At 50.2% G+C, this 26274-nt stretch overlaps 1 protein-coding gene across 23 annotated transcripts in view; it reads left to right on the forward strand.

Annotated features, from left to right (window-relative positions):
* The window catches only part of MADD (MAP kinase activating death domain), a 40105-nt gene that overhangs the window by 5778 nt on the left and 8053 nt on the right, over positions 1–26274 (forward strand). For 3 of the 23 annotated variants that reach the window (XM_052652361.1, XM_052652374.1, XM_052652362.1), the window contains exons 5-30: positions 634–765; positions 1292–1405; positions 2560–2640; positions 4277–4455; positions 4810–5045; positions 5247–5403; positions 5662–5765; positions 5982–6172; positions 6561–6811; positions 7058–7197; positions 8041–8142; positions 9433–9492; positions 9847–9949; positions 10516–10702; positions 10793–10943; positions 11429–11635; positions 13267–13320; positions 14282–14382; positions 15247–15330; positions 15676–15834; positions 18531–18639; positions 18921–18983; positions 19223–19343; positions 19446–19551; positions 20503–20613; positions 22726–22833. In XM_052652361.1, coding sequence (XP_052508321.1) covers positions 634–765; positions 1292–1405; positions 2560–2640; positions 4277–4455; positions 4810–5045; positions 5247–5403; positions 5662–5765; positions 5982–6172; positions 6561–6811; positions 7058–7197; positions 8041–8142; positions 9433–9492; positions 9847–9949; positions 10516–10702; positions 10793–10943; positions 11429–11635; positions 13267–13320; positions 14282–14382; positions 15247–15330; positions 15676–15834; positions 18531–18639; positions 18921–18983; positions 19223–19343; positions 19446–19551; positions 20503–20613; positions 22726–22833 — 3411 coding nt within the window. The remainder of the gene's footprint in view (positions 1–633; positions 766–1291; positions 1406–2559; positions 2641–4276; positions 4456–4809; positions 5046–5246; positions 5404–5661; positions 5766–5981; positions 6173–6560; positions 6812–7057; positions 7198–8040; positions 8143–9432; positions 9493–9846; positions 9950–10515; positions 10703–10792; positions 10944–11428; positions 11636–13266; positions 13321–14281; positions 14383–15246; positions 15331–15675; positions 15835–18530; positions 18640–18920; positions 18984–19222; positions 19344–19445; positions 19552–20502; positions 20614–22725; positions 22834–26274) is intronic. The other 20 variants (XM_052652363.1, XM_052652375.1, XM_052652364.1 and 17 more) reach the window with 15 other exon arrangements.

Here is a 26274-nt window from a genome sequence, read left to right on the forward strand (position 1 = left end):
CATCACTTTTCTCCAAGAGATAACGTGATCCAAGGTATACAGTAGGTTCCCAGTGGGTGCGGGTTGAATTACGGTACCAGCATCACGCGCGTTAGGGGGCCCAGTGGTAAAGAATCTGCCTGCCAGTGAAGGAGCCATGGATTCGATCCCTGGGTTGGGAAGATCCCCTGGAGGAGGAGATGGCAGCTCACTCCAGTATTCTGGCCTGGGAAATCCCATGGACAGAGGAGCCTTGGCGGGCTACAGTCCATAGGGTCGCAATGAGTTTGACATGACTGAGTGACTTTGAGCATCATGTGGGATATATTCAGAGAGCTTGGCACTCAGCTGAATTATCCTCAACTGTACCAGCCTAATTCTCTGGAAATCTCAGTAATTCTGTGCTGATGAGTGAGCCTGGGATTTGGGGAGTAAGAGCTAAGAAGGTAAAGGAATGACTCCAGGGAGGATTTGGGCAGTGCTTACACTGGGGGGCGACAGGCAGGGCAGGGTGTAGGGCAATGATAAGTGTGGAAACTAAGGTCCCAGGGCCGTGGCCTTGGTGAAAAGAAAGTAAATTGTAGTGTCAGAGGCTCTTTCAACTTCAGCCTTACTGATTCTGTCGAGCAATCCCTCTGGTACGGTTTGCGGCAGGTTGTGCTCCAGTCCCGAGACTACAACGCACTCTCCATGTCTGTGATGGCCTTTGTGGCGATGCTCTACCCCTTGGAGTATATGTTTCCTGTTATCCCACTGCTGCCCACCTGCATGGCGTCGGCAGAGCAGGTGAGTCTCAAGGCGCCTTCTGGCTTTGCCACCTCTCTTCTGACACTGCCCAGGTGAAGGCTCCATGCCCAAAGAAGTTGTAAATCAGTCCTGGTCCTGAATTCCTTGTCATAACTTATTTGTCCACAAAATCTGAACTGATCTGGTGGGAAAACCTAGGCTGTTGAGGCTTTTTTTTTTTTAAACTTCTTTTTTTGTATTGGGGTATAGCTGATTAACAGTGTTATGATGATTTCAGGTGTACAGCGAAGGGACTCAGCCATACATATACATGGATCCACTATTTATAGTTTTTATTTATCGCAGTTAATGTCAGGGATTGTATGCTACTGGCTACCTCACTGCAGGTAGTACATAATGTGTATGATATATACTATTACTTCTCTAAAATCTGAAGCACTCTGAACTTTGGAACACATCTGCCTTCAAGGAGGGATTGTGGACCTGTGTTTTCCTCCCTTGGAAAAATCTTGACCTGATAAGTGATCACAGTAGATTTTGGTTTTGTTCCTTGTCTTTTGCACAGCTGCTATTGGCTCCAACACCATACATCATCGGGGTCCCTGCCAGCTTCTTCCTCTACAAACTGGACTTCAAAATGCCTGATGACGTGTGGCTGGTAGATCTGGACAGCAACAGGGTGAGGCCCTTGTCTCAGGCTCCGTGGGGCCTAGAATAGGAGTGTGTTCTGTTTTTCTAGATTACTGCCAGGAAGGTCCTAAATTTGTGGGTGATTGCTACTGTGAAACTCACTGAAACAACTTTTCTTTAAAAAAAATGCTGCATTTACTTTATTGTCTTGATAAGCTCTTGTTTAGGACCCAGAGAATTATAAGATTTCATTTTTCTGGAGTTGAGTGTTTCCCCGCATCTTCCAAGAGCAGCAGAGCAGTTACGGTTGCAGAATTATTACCTACGGCGTAGGTCATCTGCTGGTTTTCTGGGAGTGTAGTTTCTACTAAGAAACTGCATTTCAGTGCAGATTTTTAAAAAGTATATTATTAACATTCTGTGATGTGAATACATTCCAGCTTCGGTAGGTAGCCCTTATACGTGTTTGCCATAAAACTTTAGAGAGTAAAAATAAAAGTACAAAGAATGAAACAAAAGACGTGATCCTGGTACTGCCCTGGTGGTCCAGTGGCTAAGAGCCCATGCTCCCTATGCAGGGGGCCCAGGTTCGATCCCTGGTCGGGGAACTAGAGCTAAGAGTTTGCGTGCTGCAACTAAAAGATCCTGCACGTTGCAACTGAAGAACGCGTATGCCATCACGAGGCTGGGCGGTCCCCAGCGCCCCAGCCAAGACCTGGTGCGGTCCCATGAGCCTGTTGGCCAGGGAGAGTCACCAAGAACGTTTAGGTATATTGTTTCCTTTCAGGTGTGGGTATCTGTCATATACATGCATATATCTGTATACTTATATACATGCATATATAATGTGTGTGTTTGCATGTATATAATAGTATTGTATATATGTAAGGAGCTTCCCTGGTAGCTCAGATGGTAGAGAATCCGCTTGCCGAGCTGGAGATGCAGGTTTGATCCCTGGGTCAGGAAGATCCCCTGGAGAAGGAAATGGCAACCCACTCCAGTATTCTTGCTTGAAAAATCCCATGGACGGAGGAGCCTGGCGGGCTTCAGTCCATGGGGTCGCAAAAGAGTCAGACATGACTTCGTGACCAAAAACAACAACGTTGTGTATCTAATTTCCCGTTCTTGTTCCTTACCCTTACGTGAGAGAAACTCTGGAGCAACTAATTCTAAGGTCGCACCTTTGCTCTTTCTCTGGTGCAGGTGATTGCCCCCACCAACGCGGAAGTGCTGCCTGTCCTGCCAGAACCGGAATCGTTAGAGTTGAAGAAGCATTTGAAGCAGGTGGGTGAAGAGGGGAGCAAACGAGTAGGTCTCCTTAGCCGTTGACGGGCTCCAGAAAAGCGGGGTATCTCATTTTGGGGTGGTGGGGTGAATCTCAGAAGAAGAGCCATTTAGATTCCTTTCCATCCACGGTGTGCGCCCCTCCCACCACCCTCTAGTGCATAAAACCACCCTGCACTTTCTGCTGTTTGTCGCAGCTGCCCTTCTTAATGGCCTCGGAATAGTCTCTGTCTCCTAAGGAGGGAGTCAGCAGTTTGGGCAGTCTGGCTCCTTTCATGTTTTCCTCTTGAATTGATCTCTGGTCCCTACAGAATCATTTCTTCAAAAATTCCTTCCTTTGAGTAAACCCCGTAAACGCATTTTCATTGATTGATTTTCTTCTTCCTCTTCATGCTGAACACAGTACCTGAAGGTAAACCGTGACGAGACCCTGGCCCCCTGCCCTGCTCTGTGTGTTGTGTAGGACCACCAGTAGGTAGCTTTGTGTTTCTTTTTAGGAACTCCTCACTTGGAGAGTCTTCAGAAATCTCTCTCTGTGTTGTCTCAGTTACTTAGCAATACCTCTAGGTGAAATCTGTTTGGATTTACATGAGTTATTTTGTGTCATCCCTCTTGCTTTCTCTCACTTGGCTCCATCACTACTGATACAATATGATATCTTGTTACAGCTGAGTCTGGTGAGGATAGCAAGTTCAGAAGATTCTCTAGCTGTCTTCCTTTGCTGTGTTTTCATTATCGATGATTGTTTTAGTATGACTAATGAGATGGAGAAGTAAAGTCAGAATTGTGCTTTACATGTTCATAGGAGCTAAGATCTCTGGGCTCACAGACCCTGTATTCTGACCCCTGTCACTCAAAGCGAGATCCCTGGACCAGCAGCATTAGTATCACCTGGGCTTGTTAAACGTGCAGAATCACCTCAGACACACTGAATCAGAGTCTGCCTGCAGTCACATCCCCAGGTGATTCCTATGCTCGATGACATTGAAGAAACACTGCTGGGACTGCCCTGGTGGCCCAGTGGTTAAGAATCTGTCTGCCAGTGCAGGGGACATGGGTTCTGTCCCGGGTTAGGGAAGATTCCACGTGCAGCTTCTGAAGCCCATGTGCCCTGGAGCCCACCCTGTAACTGGAGAGGCCCAGCAGTGAGAAGCCTCCTCAGCACAGCTAGAGAGAGCCTGCACGCAGCGACCAAGACCCAGTGCAGCCCCTCAAGTAAACTGATTGAAAGAAACAAACACTGCTGGTTTAGACCAGTGGTTTTCAAACTGGCCCATGGAGCCCCTGAGGGTTGATTTAGATCGGGACCACTGAGCATATGAGGCTCTGGGTTCCATATATGCTTCAGAGAAGCTTTACTTTTATAGGTTTCAACTGTTGATGTTCCCACCTAGATCTCAATTGAAAAACAAGATTTCATAACTAAAACAAATTTGAAAACTATCACCTTGGACCTCAGGTGTGATCAAGTGGCCTTGATCAGATTGGCTTAAGCTGAAGATTGCGTAATTCAGATTGTTTCCTAAAGGTTAAAGTCTCCGGATTCTTGTTTCAGAGAGGAAGGCTCTTTCCTAGGAATTGACGTTGGCTGGGCGCCCAGGACTCAGCCATCTGTGCCGGACTTCTTGTTCCGCAGGCCCTCGCCAGCATGAGTCTCAACACCCAACCCATCCTCAATCTGGAGAAATTCCATGAGGGCCAGGAGATCCCCCTTCTCCTGGGAAGGCCTTCTAATGACCTGCAGTCCACACCTTCCACCGAGTTCAACCCGCTCATATACGGCAATGATGTGGATTCGGTGGATGTCGCAACCAGGTACAGGCAAGCCAACCAGACAGTCACAAGCTCTTGAATTGGGCCCTTCTCACTCAGTGACCTCAGGGCGAATTACTTCCATGAGCCCAGAGATTCTTTATTTATAAAATGTGTATAATACCTGGTTATATTTGCCACCTTAGTAAAAGCAGAGGAAATGGTTCATCATATTCTCAGGCCTTTTAGGCCTCGGGTGCAGACGGGGGTTGATGATTCTTCAAGACACCTCTCCCCTGGCTGTTGGAAGCTTGTAAAATGATGATGTCGGGAGGTGGTCTGAGGCCTCAGATCGTAGGGACCCTTGCTCTGCAGGGCGCGGCACTCGGGCCATCTCACCATCCTCTTCTTCCCCAGAGTGGCCATGGTCCGTTTCTTCAACTCCCCCAACGTGCTGCGGGGCTTTCAGATGCACACGCGTACCCTACGTCTCTTCCCCCGGCCCGTGGTGGCTTTCCAAGCCGGCTCCTTTCTAGCCTCACGCCCCCGGCAGACTCCTTTCGCCGAGAAACTGGCCAGGACTCAGGCCGTGGAGTACTTTGGAGAATGGATCCTGAACCCCACCAACTACGCCTTCCAGCGGATTCACAACAGTGAGTCCCCGTCCCGCTGCCCCACCTCCTGTTTTGTCCTCCTGATGGCTCTTCCCTTTGCTCTCTCCTGTGCCAGTCTGCAGGCTGCCCCTGCCATTCTGATTTTGCTTGAGACTTTCTCCCACCTTTCTTTTACACTCTGCTTGCTTTTTCTCCCCCTGTTGCCCACTCACGTCTCCTTTTGTTTTCCTCCATGGGTAGACATGTTCGATCCAGCTCTGATTGGCGACAAGCCCAAGTGGTACGCCCACCAGCTGCAGCCCATTCACTATCGAGTGTATGACAGCGGTTCCCAGCTGGCCGAGGCGCTGAGCGTGCCGCCCGAGCGAGACTCTGACTCTGACCCAACCGATGACAGGTGAGCAGCAGGAGGGTTCTCAAAGGCTAGAAGGCTCTCACTAGCAAAGTGGCCGGATTTCATAGAGTTTAGACATTGGTCTGCAAGGCCTTGTATCATACATAGTTCAGTTGATTTCGTGTTTGTTTCCTCATTCTCTATCTTGTTCCCTGATCTTGAGTTACAGGTGCTCCTCTGTTGGTTTTCCTAATGTGGGTTGCCGATTCTTATCTCTGCCCCCTTTTTCCTGTTTTGTTTTTCTTGCTCTTCACTCTGCAGCGCGAGTGACAGCATGGATTATGACGACTCAAGCTCTTCTTACTCTTCCCTTGGTGACTTTGTCAGCGAGATGATGAAATGCGACATCAACGGTGATACTCCTAGTAAGTATACTCAGAGAAACTAGCTGCTCCAGGTGGGGTTTGGGGTTCTGCAATGGCAGGTCTGCAGCTGCCATCTTTGAGGTTTTTTTTTTTCTTTTTTTTAAAGAAAACTTATAAAAATTAATCTTTTAATTGGAGTATAGTTGATTTACAGCGATAGCGTCTACGGTACAGCACAGTGAGTCCGCCAGACATATCTTCCTTGGGTTTTGGCAGACGTGGACCCTCTGACACACGCGGCGCTGGGGGATGCCAGCGAGGTGGCGATTGATGAGCTGCAGAACCAGAAGGAGGCAGAGGAACCCGGCCCGGATGGCGAGCACTCTCAGGAAAACCCGCCGCTGCGCTCTAGCTCCAGCACCACTGCCAGCAGTAGCCCCAGCACCGTCATCCACGGCGCCAGCTCTGTACGTGAGGGCTCGGAGGAGGGGATGAGTGAGAACGGTGACTTGAGGTGTGGGGCCTCATCTCTGTTAGGAAAGCTGGGGTGGAACTGTCCACTCAGTTTGCTGCTTTCTCCACATTGCCCCCAGCCTCCTCTCCATAGATCCTGTAGTTTAGAGCCTATGAAATACAGTCTGAGCCCCGAAGGAGGACCCGCAGCCCTGTTCAGGGGTGAGCTGAGATTTCCCCCTTGTATACTTTGTGCAGAGAGAACAGGGGTGTCACAGAGATGCTTCTCACACACGCCTCAGGCTCAGAATCTACCAGGCCTGGCTCGGCCTTGCCCAGCTGAGAAAGACAGGAAGGCACCCCAGGCGCTCGGTGACCCCTTTGTATTTAATATGTCCCCAGGAACCTGTCGACTCAACAGAGGTGGACGATAAGGCGGCAGGAGGCGTGCCCAAGTCCCTCCCCACCATGCCTCCCGGCGTGGGCAAGTGCAGTGTGGACAGACGTCAGCCAGAAACTGGAGAAGGTTCAGTGCGCCGGCAAGCCTCTGACAGTCCGTGCCTCCAGCCCCAGTATGGTGTTCCCCCTGAGGAAGATGATGAGCAGGGTGAAAGTTACACCCCCCGACTCAGCCAGCATGTCAGTGGCCATCGGTGAGAGCCTGCGGATGCCTCTAGAGGGGTGACGGAAGGACCTCACCCCGTGGGCCCTGGGGTGAGGGTGGACCAGAAAGTCTGGGCAGTCTGAAGGCTCGTGAGGCCTGGCATCCCCAGAGGCTCAGGCTTTGATCTAGACCTGCCTGTAGGAACCACGGGAAGGGAGTGCAGTGTGGTCAGGCCCCTCTGCCCAGGACTCGGCACCCCTGCCTGGGGGCTCAGAGGTGCCACTGTGTGTTCAAGGGCTCAAAAGCTGCTGCGGCCCAACAGCTTGAAACTGGCAAGTGACTCAGATGCAGAGTCGGACTCCCGAGCGAGTTCGCCCACCTCCACCGTCTCCAACAACAGCACGGAGGGCTTCGGGGGCATCATGTCTTTCGCCAGTAAGTGCCTGAGGCTCCTCCCGCCTGGGTCCCATCTCCTGTCCGGCAGGGCCTGACCACGGCAGATGCTGCTTACGGCTTCAGACATAGGGCTGGGTTGGCATTGTCAAGCTCCTCTTCAGGTGGTTTGAGCGATGCCAAATAAGGTATTTTCGGGGGAAGTCAACAGAGAACAGGGACAGATTAGTCACTGTCTTTATGCCTGGAGGTTTCGGTCTGTTTGGGGTTAAGACAGCTGGCTGTTGAACTGAAAAGGAATCATTTTATTAAAATCATAACCCTTGTACATGTATTTCCTGGAAATGTTCTGGTCAAATTTGATTTGAGATTTATGTTTAATATCTTCTCTGCCTGGGGGAAGGACTTTTTCACGCACACACCTTGAAATCTATGTGACATGGGCTTGTACATAGAGAATATTACCAGAAATGAGGGTGATGTCGGTTCAAGATTAAAGACAGACTAGGGGCCAGAGAAGGCCATCATGGGGGGATCACTGTGATGGTGAGGTTTTTTTTTTTAGAAGCCCGGAAGGGAGAGTACCAGCGTCAGACCGGAAGTGCGTTATCTGCCAGGCGTTTGCACTGGGCTGGCAGTAGAGGAGAGGCTTGGGTGTTACCATGGGAGGCAGCCAGAGAAAGTGGTTCCTGGGGGTTCTGAGCATTCCTGGCAGTAGCCCTTTTGTTTGTCCTAAGTTAGCTGTGGTCCTTTCTAAGCTTAGGTGAGGGGCTCTGGGATTACGTCTGAAGAGGAGGAGGGTGGATGTGGTGCTCCAGCCCCTGGAGGGGAGTGCCCTGACGCTTCACCCCCCTGATGCATGGCTCTCATCCGCCCCCTGGACAGGCAGCCTGTATCGGAACCACAGCACCAGCTTCAGCCTTTCAAACCTCACGCTGCCCACCAAAGGAGCCCGAGAGAAGAGCACGCCCTTCCCCAGTCTGAAAGGTGACTACCGCCCTCCTTCTGCCAAGCCGAGGTCCTCCGGGAAATATTTCAGGCCCGTGGGTGCTTGTCAGGAACCCCGTGTATGATGAATTATCTGACCCAGCTGTTGCCTCTCATATAATGCTTCTCGTGGCTCTCTCCACACATCGTATGAGTTCTCTGCTGGTTTTCAGGTGGAAACTGTCTTTTGTAGCTAAAGAGAAGGCCCTGTTATGTCATTTAGGATAATGGCAACTGGGGGATTACTGCTGCTTCCGGAGGCAACCTTTGTCAGAGGCACGTAATCCACATAGGGCTCCTTGGCTGCCACCAGTCTTCTGCCAGGCTCCTACTGTGTGGACTCAGGACAGACTCCATCCTAAGGAGCTGGCCCACCAGGGGCTGGTTGTGAAAAGACTGGCAGTGTTCACAGAGTCAAGAGACCTCTCACTTTGGCTTGCTGTCAGCTCAGGGCCCCGTGAGTGCAGCATTGGTTGGCATCGAGGGGCAGTTAAGACCTCACTGGATTTTCATTTGCGATTTCTGAGTTTGACGGGCTCTTTTGAATTTACTCTGACTTTTGTTTATTTCCTTTGGAGTTTGTGCTGAAATATTTAATCAAAGAAGAAAGCCAAATGAGCAGCAGTTTCATGTATTTTTTAACTGGCCTGTCTCCCCACCAATTAGTAAATGTTAGGAATCTCAGGAACGTTCTTTGGTGGGGATGGGAGTGTAGGGTAGATGGGCAGAAGGACATCACGGCTAGTGGTGGGTGTAGGGAGCTCACCAGGCCTGCAGGGTGGATCGGGACGGAAAGGCGGCATTTGTCCGCTGACTCTCTGACACAGCTGCAGGGGGCAGGCGTCGCCACGCTCTCATTGCATGTGGGCGCTTCACTCCATCCGCTGCACTGGTCCCTCCCACCCGCTCCCAATCTCAGCCTCACCCCCTCCCCTTGACGCCATCGGGGGGCGCTTCCCTCTGTCTCCCTGTGGGCCCTCCGGACACCCATGCTGGATGTTTCATGAAACAGCTGTCTCATATGCATGCGTTCGTTGAGTACCTAAAGGCTCCTGGTGTCATTCCCCTGCCTCTGGCTCGGAGAGGCCACAGTCTTAAGGACAGTCTTTCCCAGAGCCTGGGCTTGTCCCCTTGGCCACTCGGCTTCCAGCCTCTGGAGGTGCCCGAGAATGAAGGTCACAGGCACTAAGCTTCGGGAGGATGCTCAGACGACCTGACTGGCCGCTCCACCGCGGGGTGCAGGGGGGTGGTATCGTGCTGCAGCTACTAATTGTGTATTTTGTGTCCCAGTATTTGGGCTAAATACTCTAATGGAGATTGTTACTGAAGCCGGCCCTGGGAGTGGTGAAGGTGGGTCTTGCCCGTGAGCTCTGCATGATCTTTTTTCTCCTAGCATCTCCTGTGCCTGCCCGAGGGCCATCCTCCTCCCGGAGCAAGCGGCCTCACCTCGAGTGGCCCGCCTTGCCCCGCCCCCCCCCGTGCTTGCCCGTGGGGCGTGCTGCTGGTGCATGTGGAGCGGCCTGAGTCTCCATCCCCACCTCCTCCACGTGGCTGGCCTCCACCTGTGTGTGCGCGACACCCTGGGGCCGCCCGCACCCAGCCCTCCAGGGAGTGGGTGCGGAGCGTGGCCGCCCGGGGGCTGCGCCGAGCCTCGCTCTTGGACCCCAGGAGTGACGCCATCTCCTCCTGCCTTCCTAACTGCAGGAAACAGGCGGGCCTTAGTGGACCAGAAGTCATCGGTTATTAAACACAGCCCGACCGTGAAAAGAGAGCCTCTGTCACCCCAGGGCCGGGCCAGCAACTCTAGGTAATGAAGGGCAGCGCTGTTTGTTTGTTTTTGGGTTTTTTCCCCCTGTGTAAACATTGATTTATTTATTTGGCTGCGCTGGGCTTAGTTGTAGCACTCGGGACCTTTGATCTTCATTGTCATGTGGGATCCTTAGTTGTGGCATGCAGACTCCTCGGTAGCAGTATATGGGATCTAGTTCCCTGAGCAGGGATCGAACCTGGGCCCCTTGCATTGGGCACGCCCCAAAAGTCCCCAGAGCCGTTTGAAAGCTTCTCAGATGGAGGTAGCGATTCCTGTACCAAACCTGAGGGGTGCTAAAGAGAGAGAGGTGAAACCCCTCCCTACTCTGACTCGGCCCCCGTGAGGCAGCTGTCGCTGGTGGTGTGGAGGAGGGTGGGGCCAGTACTGGGTCCTTGGGCACACCCAGCCGTCTGGAGGGGTGGGCTTCGCAGGGGACCTGGTCCTTTGGAAAGTGGCTTCGAGTTTTTGCCCCCGGCGGCAGACATCTAGCCTGGTGAACGTGGGGGATGCTCTGCCAAGGAGCCGCTGACCCCAAAGTGGTGTGTGGACCCCCCCACCCACAGTGAGAACCAGCAGTTCCTGAAGGAGGTGGTGCACAGCGTGCTGGACGGCCAGGGTGTCGGCTGGCTCAACATGAAGAAGGTGCGGCGGCTGCTGGAGAGCGAACAGCTGCGTGCCTTCGTCCTGAGCAAGCTGAACCGCACGGTCCAGTCCGAGGAGGAGGCCCGGCAGGACATCATCCCCGACGTGGTCAGGGCCGGGGGTCACCCGGGGAGGAGGGGCGGGGATGCCGCGCTGGAGAGGGCAGCGCCCACTCTCGGCCCCGGGCTGTCGTTGCAGGAGGTCAGCCGGAAGGTGTACAAGGGCATGTTGGACCTGCTCAAGTGCACGGTCCTCAGTCTGGAGCAGTCCTTCGCCCACGCCGGCCTGGGTGGCATGGCCAGCATCTTCGGGCTCCTGGAGATCGCCCAGACCCACTACTACAGTAAAGGTAGGGCTGGGACCAGCAGGGCGGCGTGCCATCCGCAGAGAAGGGACTCGGCCCCTTGACGGGACTCCCAGCGCCAGGCTGCTTCCTCTGAGGCTCCGGGCTTTTTTCTAGCACGTGTTTTTATGGGCGGATGTTCTGTCGTGGGAGAGAACGAGGCCCACTTTTCTTTCTCTGCACTTCTTCCCTTCCGCCTTCTCCTCTGTCCTCGCTTATCCCACCTCATTCCACACCTGGACTCTCTCTTTTTTTTTTTAAAGAAACACTTACTTACTTATTTGGCTGCGCAAAGATGGTCTTAGTTGCAGCAAGTGGGATCTTTAGTTACGGCATGCAAACTCTCCATTGCAGCACGCGGGATCTCGTTCCCTGACCAGGGATTGAGCGCAAGCCCCCAGTGTGGGGGGCTCGGGGTCTTAGCCACTGGCCCACCAGGGAAGTCCTCTCCGTCTCCTTTGACCTCTTCGTGTGTTTCATCTTTTCCTCAGAACCAGACAAGCGGAAGAGAAGTCCCACAGAGAGCGTCAGTACACCAGTCGGCAAGGATCCTAGCCTGGCTGGGCGGGGGGACCCAAAGGCCATGGCCCAGCTGAGGGTCCCCCAGCTGGGACCTCGGGCACCAAGTGCCCCAGGAAAGAGTCCCAAGGAGCTGGACACCAGGAGTCTAAAGGAAGAGAACTTTGTGGCATCTATTGGTGTGTATCATGTGTTGAGTGTGCTGGAGGAGTTCTGGCTTCTTCAGTGTCCCTGCCTCCTTTCAGTTCATCCAGAATCCCACCTCTCTCTTCCCCACGCTTTGCTTTCCAGGCAGGGAGACAGACTTGTGTCCATTTCTAGCCGTGTCTCTTTACTTCTCTATCCCTTCATTTACACTCACCATCACCTGAGCCTTAAAGGAAGAGTGGAAATTTTGGTTAGGGGGCCCAGTGGAGCTTACTGCCGGAGTCTGAGCTGGACTCGCTGTCCCTCCCTCCCTCATTTACATTGGGATTGCTTCACGTAGTGGAGAGTCCCTGGAAGCTGTAAGGCAGTTTATGGATGCATCTCTGGGCTGTAACACTGTGATGATCTGGGTCTCTACAGCCAGCTTCCCCCCCAGCCCAGGCATCACACTGCCCTCGGACTTGCTCCTCTTGGGCATGTCCGGCCACCCCACCTCCCTGGGTTCTAGACCTTGAGGTCCAGACTTCTGAGTCAGCTCTTCCTCGCTGGACTTGGGATTAGAGCTCGCTTTACCTGTGGTGTTTCTCCATTCCCACTGAGGCACCGCCTGGTGAGCTCCCGGAGCATTGGTCTGACTCACTCCCCACCTGACCTGGAGTCCTCTAGGTTGTGCCTCTCTCTTTTTCTGGTTCTAGATCCCTGGGGAACATGCTTCTAACTGAAGCGTGTTTTTGCCACATCCATGATCTGGCCTTCTCTAGCAGGCAGAACACTTTCCTGGAGGCAGCCAGCCATGCCTGTCTCCTCCCTGTTGTGACGCTCTAGAAACTGTACTGACCCCCCAGTCTGGAGATCTGGCCCCCAGCAAGGAAAATGACTTTGGACAGATCGCTTCCCTTCAGGGTCTGTATCTCCTCACCTGGGAAGCGAGGAGATTGGACCGAGTAGACTTTAAAGTTCTTTCAAGAAAAGAATTGCTGTGATGACTGTTCCTCTTCTCTACCCCTACTCAGATGCTCTTCTTGACCATTTAGGGTTCTCTGCCACCTCTACTGGCTAAGATGGGTCTTTTGGCAGGGCAGGCACTGATTCTGAGGGTAAGCAGGTGTTTTGGTAGCAACAGGGAAGGATACTAGCTGCCTGCACAGGTGGCCTCTGTCCAATCCAGAGGAGCACCCGGATCTGTGCTGATGCTTCTGGGGCCCCGTGGCTGCACGAGGTGATCCTCTGTCTGATCTGGAATCCTTAAAGTTTGCTGTTCCCCGGCTCATTTGGCAGAGCGAGCATGGTGTGGTGGAAGCTCTCCCTGGCCCAAGGTTACGTGATCTTGAGCAAGTGTTTCAGCCTCTTCGGGGTCAGTCTCCTCACACCAGAACGAAGGCACTTGATCAGAGGCTTCTCTGTCTCTGACATTCCGCAGGATTTTCACTGACGCATCGAGATGCGGAAAGGAATTTAGTTCTTGAGCTGGGCGGCAGGGGGAAGGCATTAGATCTCTCAATGTTTCACCCCCTACCCCTCCCCTCAATGATGATCTCTCTTGATTTGTAGTTCTGTGCCTGAGACAGAAGCAGCTTGGGTGGGTGGGGTTTCCATTTCATCTGTCTGACCAGCCTCTGACTCTCTCTGTCTTTCTCTCCTGCTTACATTGCATCTGGGGTAGAATTGTGGAGCAAGCACCAGGAAGTGAAAAAGCAAAAAGCTTTGGAAAAACAGAGTAAGGAACAAATGCCCCTTCCCGTTCCCAAGTCTCCCATACCTGCCAACTCCCCAGGTCCAGTCGGGGCAGGCCCCTTGGTCAGCCCCGCCCCAAATTTGCTCTTGGGGGGCATTTGGAACGAAAGCAGGTAGGCGGTGTGTGACACTTAGGTGTGTGCTCGTAGGCTGCTGCTGCCCCTTCCCCTTGCGGTAAACCAGGCGGTGATCAGGGCATCCGCTGCGTAAAGGCCCCCAGAGCTGGGCTCTCTGTCGCCCCAGAGTTGGTGGGGAGAACGTTTGCCTACTTCAGCGCCCCTCATTGGCTGAGTCTCCCGCACCCACTGGAAGGCCTGTGGGCACAGTTGGCAGAGATGGTTGCTGTCCCTCCGTGTTGAGTCTGCAGCCTCCCGGCTCTCTGGTGGCTTGCCTAGGCACGCTTTCTCGCTTTCTGTCATTCTGTCCTTTTGCCATACCATTGTGGATGGGCGGGAAAGACGGGGGTGCCTTTTAACCCGGAACGTGGAAGCTGGGGGGGTGGGTGGGCAGTGTCCACGGAAACAGCTGGTGTTCTTTAATTCCCTGGGCTCCTCCTACTCTGGTCCCTTCAGAGAGATTTACGGGAAAGCGCAGGGACCAGGGGACCCCAAAGGCCCTCAGGCCCCGGTGAGCGCTGACCCGGAGTGCGGTGGAGCGTGGTTGGTTTGTGTAACTTTTCCTCCTTAGGATGATGCGGTCAGAGTCTTCTCTAGCTAAGAAGGTGGCTGCAGAACCCCTTGAGACCAGGTCTGATTTTTCCCTACCTGGTTCTTAAGGCATCTGGGGACTTCTTCTTCCAGCGGGGCCCGAGCGAGTGGCAGTCCCTGGAAAGGTGACTGGGACACACGGAGCAGGTCTGGGGCCAGGCCGTGCCTCTGTCCCACTCCCTTGGCCAGCCTGCCCCTAGCCTGTGTACCGAGTAACACAAGTCTTCCCCTCCTCAGGGCCTGAAGTAATCAAACCCACCTTTGACCTTGGTGAGACCGACGAGAAAAAGTCCCAGGTCAGCGCAGACAGTGGTGTGAGCCTGACATCCGGTTCCCAGGTTTGTGACAACCTTGTTCAGAATCGTGAGCGTCAACAGTTTGCTATCTCAGAACACTGTAAGACCAAAACAAAAAGACAACCTTGAAACATCATGAATATCCAGTTTCGGAGGAATGGTGAAATAAGTGTAATATATCCATGTAATGGAGAAGGAAATGGCAACCCACTCCAGTATTCTTGCCTAGAAAATCCTGTGGACAAGGTAGCCTGGTGGGCTGCTGTCTGTGGGGTCGCACAGAGTCGGACATGACTGAAGCGACCTAGCATGCATGCATGCATGCATTGGAGAAGGAAATGGCAACCCACTCCAATATTCTTGCCTGGGGAATCCCAGGGACGGAGGAGCTTGGTGGGCTGCCGTCTGTGGGGTCGCACAGAGTCGGACACGACTGAAACAACTTAGCAGCAGCAGCAGCATCCATGTAATGCAATATTAGTATCCATTAATGACTGTATTTTCAAAAATTTAGTGACATGGGAAAGTGTTTACAAAGCTATATACAGGGTGAATCAGATTTTACTTTTAAAATATACATAGAAAAGACTGAAAGGAAGTATGCTAGGATTTAATAACAGTGATTAACGTGGGTGGTAAGTTTATGGCTTTTTAAAAAAATTTCCTTCTTTCTTTCATGTATTTTCTGTAGCAAGCACGTATTTGTTTTCCATTCACTGTTTTTCTTATTCTGTAAGTCCTACATATTTTATATTCAGGAAAAAGGGCTGATTTCTCATGACCTATCCAGGGATGACAACAGAAGGGTGGGGATGGGAGGAGGAAGAAGATACAGTGTTTCTTAGGGAAGGAGAGCGTGGATGGATCTCCTCCCTGCTGTGTCTGAGTCCGCGTGTCTCGTTTCAGAGGACCGATCCAGACTCTGTCGTCGGTGTGAGTCCCGCCGTGATGATCCGAAGCTCAAGTCAGGACTCTGAAGTTAGCACCGTGGTAGGGGAACACCACGCTGGCGCCTTGGTGGGCGGGGTGTGGGTCCCCTTTGGAAGGGGGTTTCCTCTCTCCTGTGGAGGCTGGCCTTGCTCTCAGGTCAGCTGGGTTCTCTTGGTGGAGACGTGTACCTGTCGTAGGTCCTTGTCTGTGGGCTCAGACCCTGAGATTTCACCCAGGGTGTCTCCTCATCTTGTAAAGAAGGTACTTCCAGAGGCTGTCTTAACACGCCTTTGAGGCTGGGTGGTTTTTTTTTTTTTTTTCACGGCAGCAGAAGGCTCTAAGAAGCTTGGCATCTCTGGGACGCACCCCTGGGGGAGATCCCTTACTGCCTTTCTTCCTTTGCAGGTGAGCAACAGCTCCGGAGAGACCCTGGGAGCAGACAGCGACCTCAGCAGCAGTGCGGGTGATGGCCCAGGCGGCGAGGGCAGCGCCCACTTGGCAGGCTCTCGAGGCACCTTGTCTGACAGTGAGATCGAGACCAACTCTGCCACCAGTGCCATCTTCGTAAGCTCAACGGGATGGGGCTAGGTTAGAAAAGGTTGAAACTTAGGAGGCAGTTAGGAGGCAAAAGGGAAGGCCAGGCATGGATAACCTTCGTATATCTGACCTCAGGAAAATGTTTCTTAAATTAGCTCTTTGCAGAGTCATCCGACGCCATGCTCTGGGACTTTCAGAACCTTCTCCTGAATCATTGATGAGTTAGGCTTCCTGCCCAGTCACATAAGGGCTTCGACTCCTATGTGGCAATAACCCCTGTGTTTAAAATAAACAAAGTGATGCCTTTGTGGCCACGTCAGGGCAGCTGCAGCTCTCATTTTGTCCCAGTCAGCCTGTTTTTATTCTGCTCACTGCTTTGTTTATATAGCACCTTACGAAGAAGGCACTGGCACCCCACTCCAGTACTCTTGCCTGGAAAATCCCATGGAGAGAGGAGCCTGGTAGGCTGCAGTTCATGGGGTCGCTAAGAGGCAGACATGACTGAGCGACTTCACTTTCACTTTTCACTTTCATGCTTTGGAGAAGGATATGGCAACCCACTCCAGTGTTCTTGCCTGGAGAATCCCAGGGACGGGGGAGCCTGGTGGGCTGCCGTCTATGGGGTCGCACAGAGTCGGACACGACTGAAGCGATGCAGCAGCAGCAGCAGCAACAGTTATTCGAAGCTTTCCTTTGTGAATAAACGTCTATTAAGTGATTGACTAAATGCCAGATTCTGTAAGAAAGAATCAGGGGTGACAAGGCATGATTCCCCTTCTCAAGAAGTTTGCAGTTCTGTTTGTTGCTATGACTGATCTCTTCTGATAGGTGAGGGAAACAAAGCCGTAGGGGGAAAAAAAATAGCTCTTGCCCTCGGTTATACAATAAGCCAGGGATCAGTAGGAATTAAATGAGCTCTTTTTAGTCCCTGTCTGTAGACACACTGCCCTGCAGTGTATGCAGGCATCCCCAGGCAGCGTTAAGGGTCCTGCCACTCTGGCCACTTGGTTAGGCAGAGCTGAGGATGGCTGTTCTCCGCCTGAGCTCAGAGGCCCTCATCTTTGGTCTGTGGGGAGAACGGGAGAGCAAGTTTAAATGAAATACAGCAGGCAGCCCTGGCGGTCACTCCCACCCCAGGGCCTTGTGCAGCCCTGCTTCAGACAGAGCCAGTGACATCCCAGAGTGGGAGGTAGGGGTAGGATTGAATCAGCAGAGCCGTTCAAACTCGTGGACTGTAACTCGCCCGGAGTCTAAACAGACCCTTTTAATTAAGAGCATCTTAAATGCTTCTAGTCTGCTTCTGTTCTGGAAGCTGAGGTACATGCTGTGCCGTAGCTGTCTTGCAAGAAGCCACTCAGCTGTGGGCTCCCCTTCCTGGCACCTTCCGGGGACAGATTCTTACTTGTCCTGTGCTTCTGGGTAAGGGCGCTTCCTGCGGTTGAGTTGCCGAGAGCAGTTACCTAAATTTCTTGGCTCAACAAAATAGGCTGCTTTGGCAAGAGACAGCATTATATTAAGTTAATACGGTTCCCTGAACGAAGTCTTGGGCTGTGAACCAGGCAGCTGGCGTTTGCACACACTCATTAGGTGTTTATTGCCCAGGAACCTCTGATTGGTGGCTTCTCTGCTTATGCTGCCTCACGTGTTGTGAAATGGGTGTGAGAGCTACCCCTTCCCCAGCTGAAAATCTCTCCCGAATAAACAGAAAGCCTACTGTTGTGGAAGTGGCAGATAAAGTGGTATTTTTACGTGGGAAGATATTTCTAAGAGATGGTAAGAGAGAAGACGTTAACATTTGTCAAACACCAGCCATGTGCCAGGGGTAAAGAACCTGCCTGTCGGTGCAGGAGGCGTAAGAGACGTGGGAGTCTCCTGGAGGAGAGCGTGGCAACCACTCCAGTGTTCTTGCCTGGAGAATCCCATGGACGGAGGAGCCTGGCGGGCTGCAGTCCATGGGGTCGCAAGGAGTGGGACACCACTGAAGCAACTTAGCGCACACACGTGTGCCAGGCACTATGAGTGATTTATATGTCTTTTCTCATTTAATCCCTGGAGTAGTCCTGTTGAGTGGGTATTATAACCTTCCTTTTACAGATGAAGAAAATGAGTCTGAAAGGCTAATCAGTTTTTTGCCAAAGATCACACAGCTAGTAAGAGGCAGGGGTCTGATTCTTGGTCATTCTCAGAAAAGAAACCCAGTGTTCTTTCCACTGTGTCACGCTGCTACCGAGAATTTGTCTAATTTTTAAGAGCAAAGAGTCTTATAGAAACGAAAGGAGGTAAAAATAAGTAAAAATGAAAGGTCGAGTACATGTTTCGGGAGGCAGTAATCGAAAGCAGTATTATCAGATTGACTTATTTTTTAAAAACTTTCTTTTATTTATTTTTGGCTGTGCTGGGTCTTTGCTGAGTGAAGGCTTTATCTCTAGTTGAGGTGCATGGGCTTTAGGGAGCACGGGCTTAGTTGCCCTGCGGCATGTGGATTCTTCCCAGACCAGGGATCAAACCCGTGTCCCCTGCATTGGCAGGTGGATTCTTAACCGACCGGGGAAGTCCCAGATAGACTTCTGTTTGAAGTGAGCTGAGTGGCAAAGGCAGGGCTACTGGAATACATGTGGCTAATGATGGTGGCCGGTGTGTGAGCCTCTTTTATAAGCTGCTTGGTTTCCTTTGCCCCTGCCCCTTGGTGCCTCGGCAGCTGACCTGCTGTCTCTTCTCTCTAGGGTAAAGCCCATAGCTTGAAGCCAAGTGTAAAGGAGAAGCTGGTGGGCAGCCCAGTTCGCTCTTCTGAAGATGTCAGCCAGCGAGTCTACCTCTACGAGGGACTCCTAGGTGAGAAGCAGACCGGGAAGGCCTCTCGCACAGGAAGGAAGCAGGCCTCGGCCAGGGGAGAGGGTGGCACCGGACAAGTAGCTGCATGGCTGTTGGCTGACGTCAGTGCGGATGTGAGAGGGCGTTTTTATATCTGAAACCGGCGACTGTCGGTCCGGAGAGAGGAAGGCAGTGGGAGAACGCTAGGAGAGACTGAAGTCCGGTATTAATCGACAGTCTCTATCTCTCTGTCTTCTTTTACTTTCTTGCTACCATGGTCCTTCCTGCTCACAAACTGGCAGGAAGGGACAAAGGATCGATGTGGGACCAGTTAGAGGACGCTGCTATGGAGACCTTTTCTATAAGTAACCACCTTTCTGTGTGTGTTGTTCATCCCTCCTCCTTGGGAGGGACTGGGCCTCACTTGGAGGCAGCTGGGGCTGGTGGCAGGAATGCTGGATCTGGGGTGGCGAGTCTGATGTTTCCTTTGCTCTGGAATTTGTAAAGACTCCCTTCCTTGCTGGAATTTACTCTTTATCTTAGTTTGGCAGCCGCCTTCTTTACATGTTATATAAGCCCCTAAGAAACCCTCTCTTCCACACAGGCAAAGAGCGTTCTACTTTATGGGACCAAATGCAGTTCTGGGAAGACGCATTCTTAGATGCTGTGATGTTGGAGAGAGAAGGAATGGGCATGGACCAGGGTCCCCAGGAAATGATAGACAGGTGTGAGGTTTATAAACCCTTGGAAAAGGCAAATTTGGCCCCTTCCTCGTTAATTCTGCATCCTCCCACCTGGGGGCTGACGTGTCCTGGTGTCCCGTTCAGGTACCTGTCCCTGGGAGAACACGACCGGAAGCGCCTGGAGGACGATGAAGACCGCCTGCTGGCCACACTCCTGCACAATCTCATCTCGCACATGCTGCTGATGAAGGTAGGCCCAGTCTTGCTTCCACCTAGGTACTGCCAATGCTGAGGACAAGGCTTGTTCCTGTTGCCTGAATCCTGGGGCAGTCGGGAAGCAGTCAGGGCATCCTGCTAGGGCCTCTTCCTCACTGAAGGTCTGAGGCCTCGATGAAGCTCATTTATCCCCTTCTCTGAAGCAGCCAGGCTGCTGTACAGCTGGGGAGTGTTGTAAAGGTGATGGATGATGGCTTGCTGTTTGTTTCTTTTGAATTTTAAATGGGCCTTCTTTGCTGAATATTTTTAGGATGCCTGTTGAACTCCCCAGAGGAGTCAGTGGAAAAAGAATTTTTTTTCAAGTAGTAGATTCTGAAACTTTAGAAAGGATGCTCAGAATTTACTTTTCAGCACTAGTCCTTCATAATATAGACTTTCTCGTAGGTGTAAAAAGCACTGCTGCTAAGTCGCTTCGGTTGTGTCTGATTCTGTGTGACCCCATAGACGGCAGCCCACCAGGCTTCCCTGTCCCTGGGATTCTCCAGGCAAGAACTCTGGAGTGGGTTGCCATTTCCTTCTCCAGTGCATGAAAGTGAAAAGTGAAAGGGAAGTCGCTCAGTCATGTCCGACTCTTAGCGACCCCATGGACTGCAGCCCACCAGGCTCCTCCGCCCATGGGATTTTCCAGGCAAGAGTACTGGAGTGGGTTGCCATTGCTCATTGGAAAAGCAGTGAATGGCAGATTCTAGTTTGACTTAGTTATATTTGGTTTTTATAGCCATGGGAGAGAACTGTGTTCCCAAGTAGAAGAGTCCTGTTCTGAAAGGACCTGGTGGGTAGAAGAGAGTTGTTTTGAGAATGAGTTCCTGGGTTTTTGCTCCACCTGTTCTCCCAGCCTCTCTTAATGTGAAGACATGAGTTGATCCAGTGGAGAGAATACCCTGCAGTCACTCTTGGTTATTAAGGTTGTGGTTTGGCTTTCCAGGTAAATAAGAATGACATCCGGAAGAAGGTGAGGCGCCTGATGGGAAAGTCCCATATTGGGCTTGTGTACAGTCAGCAAATCAATGAAGTCCTTGACCAGCTGGCCAACCTGGTGAGCACGTCTCAGCCATTTTTCAGGCTCCTTCCACCACACTAGTCAGCTGCCTAGGTGTGGGCCCCAAGGCCTAACAGAGAGGCTTCCCTGTAGGTCATTTCTTGGCTCAGATATTTTCAGAATTCCTAGTTCTGAACGTAGGGCTTGGCCTCTAGAAGAGGTGTCTGCCCTTCTGTTCTGTGATAGGAGTCTCTGCACTGAAACTGTCCCAGTGCAGCTTTTCAGCATCTGTGTGGTCTGTGGACCCCTGTGGATCCACAAGACGAATACTGTTTTCTTGACAATACTGAGGTGTTATTTGCCTTTTTCACTGGGTTGACATGCACACTAATGATTCAGAGGCAGATGTGGGTAAAAACCGCTGGTGCCTTAATGCAGTGTAGACAGTGGCACCAAGGCATGCTGGCGGCCCCACCTGTGTACTCTCTCGGTTAAGAAGAAAATGGAAAGCCAGTTTACTTGAGAGTGTCCTCGATGAAGCAGTTAAAATTATCAGTTTTCTTAAATATGATTACTGATGATACATCTTCTTAATATTCTGTGTGGCAAAATGAGAAATACACATAGAGCATTTCTGCCGCAAACCAAAATGCGATGATCATTTTGAGGAAAAGCAGTTTGTGACAATTTTAGTTGCATGGTGAGCTGGCAGCTTTATTTATGGGACATCATTTTCACCTGAAAGAATGGCTAACTGTCATTGTTTGGAGTTGGGTATTCAGCAAACTTTTGTGCTCGAAGCTTCCCAATATTTAAAGGCTTTTCTAGTGAGATTGGTGAATTAGTGAACGATGCATTTGATGAAATAATGAATTGATGAAATTAATGAATGTGATTTTTTGATATTATGTCATGAAATGTGTCAACACTTGAGCGAGCTTCATAACTTGAAAAACCAGTATTTTCCAGATGCTCAATGTGTGGTGTTGAAAATTCAGCTAACCACTCCAAGCGTAACTCCCAAGTGTAAAGCAGACAAATGGGTCATACTGTAACAGAGTACAAAGTGTTCACTGGTGTGTTTTCAGATCCCACACTGCAACTAAGTTTAAGAAACTACTTGAGGTTCTGGTACAGCATCAGAGAAGAATATACATATATATATGGAAAGCCTGGTAGAATACTCCTCCCTTTTCCAGATACATATCTTTGAAGTCAGATTGTCTTTAATATACCTCTGCCAAAGCAACATGTCACAATGGATTAAATAAATGTAGAAGCAGATATGAGAATGCAGCTATTTTTTAAAACATTAATGAATCTTGCAAAAATGCAAAATAATGCTGCTCTTCCCTTTTTTTTGTTGTTCTGAGAGAGTTAGTTATTTGAAAAGTATATGTTATGTATATTACCATGCAATGGATTTATTATTGTACTCTTGTAGCTAGTCACTAAGTCGTGTCCAACTCTTTGTGACCCCATGGACAGTAGCCCAGGCCTCTGTCCATGGGATTTCCTAGGCAAGAATACTGGAGTGGGTTGCCTATTTCCTCCTCCAGGGGATCTTCCCGACCCAGGGATCAAACCTGCATCCCTTGTGTCTCCTGCATTGGCAGGCATATTCTTTACCACTTGCACCCCCTTACTAATGAATTACTAACTCCTTTTAAATGAATTTGATTTCCCTGCTGGGTCAGGTAAAGAATCTGCCTGCAATGTGAGAGACCCAGGTTCAATCCCTGGGGTTGGGGAAGACCCCCTGGAGAAGGGAATGCCTACCCACTGCAGTATTCTTGCCTGGAGAATTCCATGGACAGAGGAGCCTGGCAGCCTGTGCAGTCTGGGGGGGGGGTCACAGAGTTGGACACGACACGCAACTAACACTTTAAATGAATTAATAAAGACTTAAGACTTTTGTCAATGATACTTTCTAATATGGTAAATATCTATGAATTTAACTCACAAAAACATAAGCTCTTGGGGGTCATCAGTAGTGTTAGAAGAATCCTGAGACCAAGAGGTTTGTGAACATGTCCATGGTGGTCAGTGGCCAGCAGATGGCGCTTCTCTGAGGAGACCGAGGAATTGAACTGCTGATTGCGGGATTCTGGGCCCAGACTGCTCTGAGAGGGAAGCTGGGATGTTGCTAAAGGATCTGTCTCTCCTCAGAATGGACGAGATCTCTCCATCCGGTCCAGTGGCAGCCGGCACATGAAGAAGCAGACATTCGTGGTACATGCAGGGACAGACACGAATGGAGATATCTTTTTCATGGAGGTAGGTGCTGCTGGTTCATGCCCAGAGGAACATTTGAAAGTCATTTGAAAGTCACAAGAAACTCCTAGAACGGATGCCAGAATATTTTCCCCCACTTATCTCATTCATTTTCATGGTCCATTATCATTAATTTTCAGTTCAGTCGCTCAGTCATGTCCGACTCTGTGAGCCCATGAGCTGCAGCACGCCAGGCCACCCTGTCCATCACCAACTCCCGGAGTTAACTCAAACCCATGTCCATTGAGTCAGTGATGCCGTCCAACCATCTCATCCTCTGTCGTCCCCTTCTCCTCCCACCTTCAATCTTTCCCAGCATCAGGGTCTTTTCCAATGAGTCAGTTCGTCGCATCAGGTGACCAAAGTATTGGAGTTTCAGCTTCAACATCAGTCCTTCCAATGAACACCCAGGACTGATCTCCTTTAGGATGGACTGGTTGTATCTCCTTGCAGTCCAAGGGACTCTCAAGAGTTTTCTCCAACACCACAGTTCAAAAGCATCAATTCTTCAGCACTCAGCTTTCTTTATAGTCCAACTCTCACATCCATACATGACCACTGGGAAAACCATAGCCTTGACTAGATGGATTGTCAAGCTCTTATGCAAATAAGTTAATGTAATAGATGATTCCCTGTCTTGTCTTTTATATAAAATAGATGATACGGTCACATTGTCCATAAGTCAGAACAACATGAAATGGTATACACTGCCAAGTCTTGTCTCACTCTTATCCCCTTCCACTCAGTTTTCCAACCACTTCACGCCTTCCTCTCGTAGGCAGCCACTTTTATTTATAACCACTTTATGTCCTCCAGTGGTTTTCTATGCAAACACAATAAAGTATAAACATAAATTCTTATTTTCCTACTCTTTTACATAAAGGTTCAGTTCATTTCAGTCGCTCAGTCATGTCCGATTCTTTGTGACCACACGGACTGCAGCACGCCAGACCTCCCTGTCCATCACTAACTCCCAGAGTTTACCCAAACTCACATCCATTGCGTCGGTGATGCCATCCAATCATCTCATCCTCTGTCGTCTCCTTCTCCTCCCACCTTCAATCTTTCCCAGCATAAGGGTCTTTTCCAATGAGTCAGCTCTTCGCATCAGGCGGCTAGAGTATTGGAGTTTCAGCTTCAGCATCAGTCCTTCCAATGAACACCCAGGACTGAGCTCTAGGATGGCCTGGGTGGGTCTCCTTGCCGTCCAAGGGCCTCTCAAGAGTCTTCTCCAGCACCACAGACGTAAAGGCAGCACATCATATCTGCTGATCTGAACCTGTTTCTTTTCCTGCTTAAACATATCCTGGAGCTCTTCCGTCTCAGTGCAGAAAGCATGTTCTCATTCTTTATACAGCCGTGTGGTGTTCCACCATGTAACTAGACCACACTTTATTTCGCCAGTCAGTAGATATACACCCTTGGTTCTCGCCCAGATTTTTATATTGTTAGTGGTGTGACTCTGGATGATGCTGTGCCTGCTTCATTTCATGCATGAAAGGGAGCTTTATCTAAGAATTCCCAGAAGTGGGATAGCTGGGTCAAAGAGAAAAGGCATTGATAGTTTTGGTTGCTATGATTCTAAAGTATCTCCTAACATTTAGTTTCTCTTCCATGTGGCTGTTTATTTTGTTGGAAAAAATATGCCCTATGGAGGAGCCATCTTACATTTTAGTTTTTTTTTTGCTGAGGGCATCTCCTTAGTGTTGTGTAACTTGTTTCTTTATCACTTGTATTTGTACACACTAGTGGTTCAGTCTGGAGGTTTGTTCAGTTTTGGTTTCAGTATTTCGGCAAGACTAGGTGGTTGCCTCATATGGTCAGCTCTCTGCTTGTGGTCCGAGGGGTCACACGTGGGACTCTGACCTCTGCACTGCATTACTTTCTGATTTAACTGATGGTATTTTTTGCCGTGCAGAATTTTTACTTTTTTTATAGTTGAATTAATTAGTCATTTATTTTCTGGCTTCTGGATTTTAAGTCATAGCTAGAAAAATCCTGCCTTAATCCAGTATTATGAAGGAAGTTGGCCACGTTTTCTTCATTTCGGTGTTTTTAATTCTAAAATTCTAAGATTATTTCTAAGTAATTTAAGGGCCAAGTAAAGCTCCTCTATAAAGCAGTGAAATTAGCTAACACCCTGTTGCCTTTTGGTTCAGTTGAATTTGATTTTCACAGTCACAGCTTTTTGAAGAGGTAATCCAGCAAACATAGGGTGGGGATCTGCTCTGCAGCGGAAACTTACATGGTGATGTAGCGGGGAAGGCTGTTGTTTTCATGTCCCCTTGAAGTAATAGAATTTGTCTGAGTGCCTGTTGGAGCTGAGGGCTGCTTCGGACACCTGCAGCAGGGTGAATCTCTGCAGAGGGTTCTCTGGCGTGTGGGACCCACTCTCACCACTGTACATGGAGCCTCAGACGAGGGCGGTGGAGCTTGGGGTGGGTCCGTCAACTCATAGGTGCTCCGCCTTGTACTGCAAAGCACGGGCACCACGCTCGCTCTGTCAGCGCCTGGCTACTGTGAGGCTATCGGAGTTAACCGTCCTCAGCACAGGCTGCTGGCTGCGTGATCAGCTGGATAACAACTTGAAGACTTTTAAAAAATCACCTTTATTGCCTTTTATCTTAATTACAAAAGTAAGAGTATATGCGGGAAACATTTCAAATCATATAGAAGTCATATAGAAGTCAATTAAGTAAAAAGTAAAAATTTTCCTTCACTTCCTGCCAATGGCATGTCTCAGAGGTAACCACTGTTAGAGAATTTGGTGTGAATCCTCTCAGATTTTTTAAAAAATGTGTATTTGTATGAATGCTGCTGCTACTGCTGCTGCGTCGCTTCAGTTGCGTCCGACTCTGTGCGACCCCATAGACGGCAGCCCACCAGGCTCCCCCGTCCCTGGGATTCTCCAGGCAAGAACACTGGAGTGGGTTGCCGTTTCCTTCTCCAAAGCATGAAAGTGAAAAGTGAAAGGGAAGTCGCTCAGTCATGTCTGCCTCTTAGCAACCCCATGGACTGCAGCCTACCAGGCTCCTCCGTCCATGGGATTTTCCAGGCAAGAGTACTGGAGTGGGGTGCCATTGCCTTCTCCACTTCAGGATATTTGTATGAATACAGCTTACTATATGGAATTTTATTTCAGTGTTTCTAAAAGTGATATCAGATTACAAATATTGTTATATAATTTGGCTTTTTTCACTTAGCTTATCACAGATATAGCGATAGTATGTCTCCGTATTATAGAAATCTGTCTTTTTTAAATGGATGCTCAACCGTTAGGTTTTCTATGGATGTGCCATGATGTATTTAACTAGTCCCTCCCACTTTTTTTTTTTTTTAACAAGGATTAACTGGTCATTCTTGGTAAATCTTCGCACAGTCACATGAGAATTTCTATAGGATAGATTCTTAGTGTGAAATTTCTGGGTCAAACTATGTATAAAA

This window comes from Budorcas taxicolor, chromosome 15 (genome assembly GCF_023091745.1).
Source record: "Budorcas taxicolor isolate Tak-1 chromosome 15, Takin1.1, whole genome shotgun sequence".
Classification (NCBI taxonomy): domain Eukaryota; kingdom Metazoa; phylum Chordata; class Mammalia; order Artiodactyla; family Bovidae; genus Budorcas; species Budorcas taxicolor.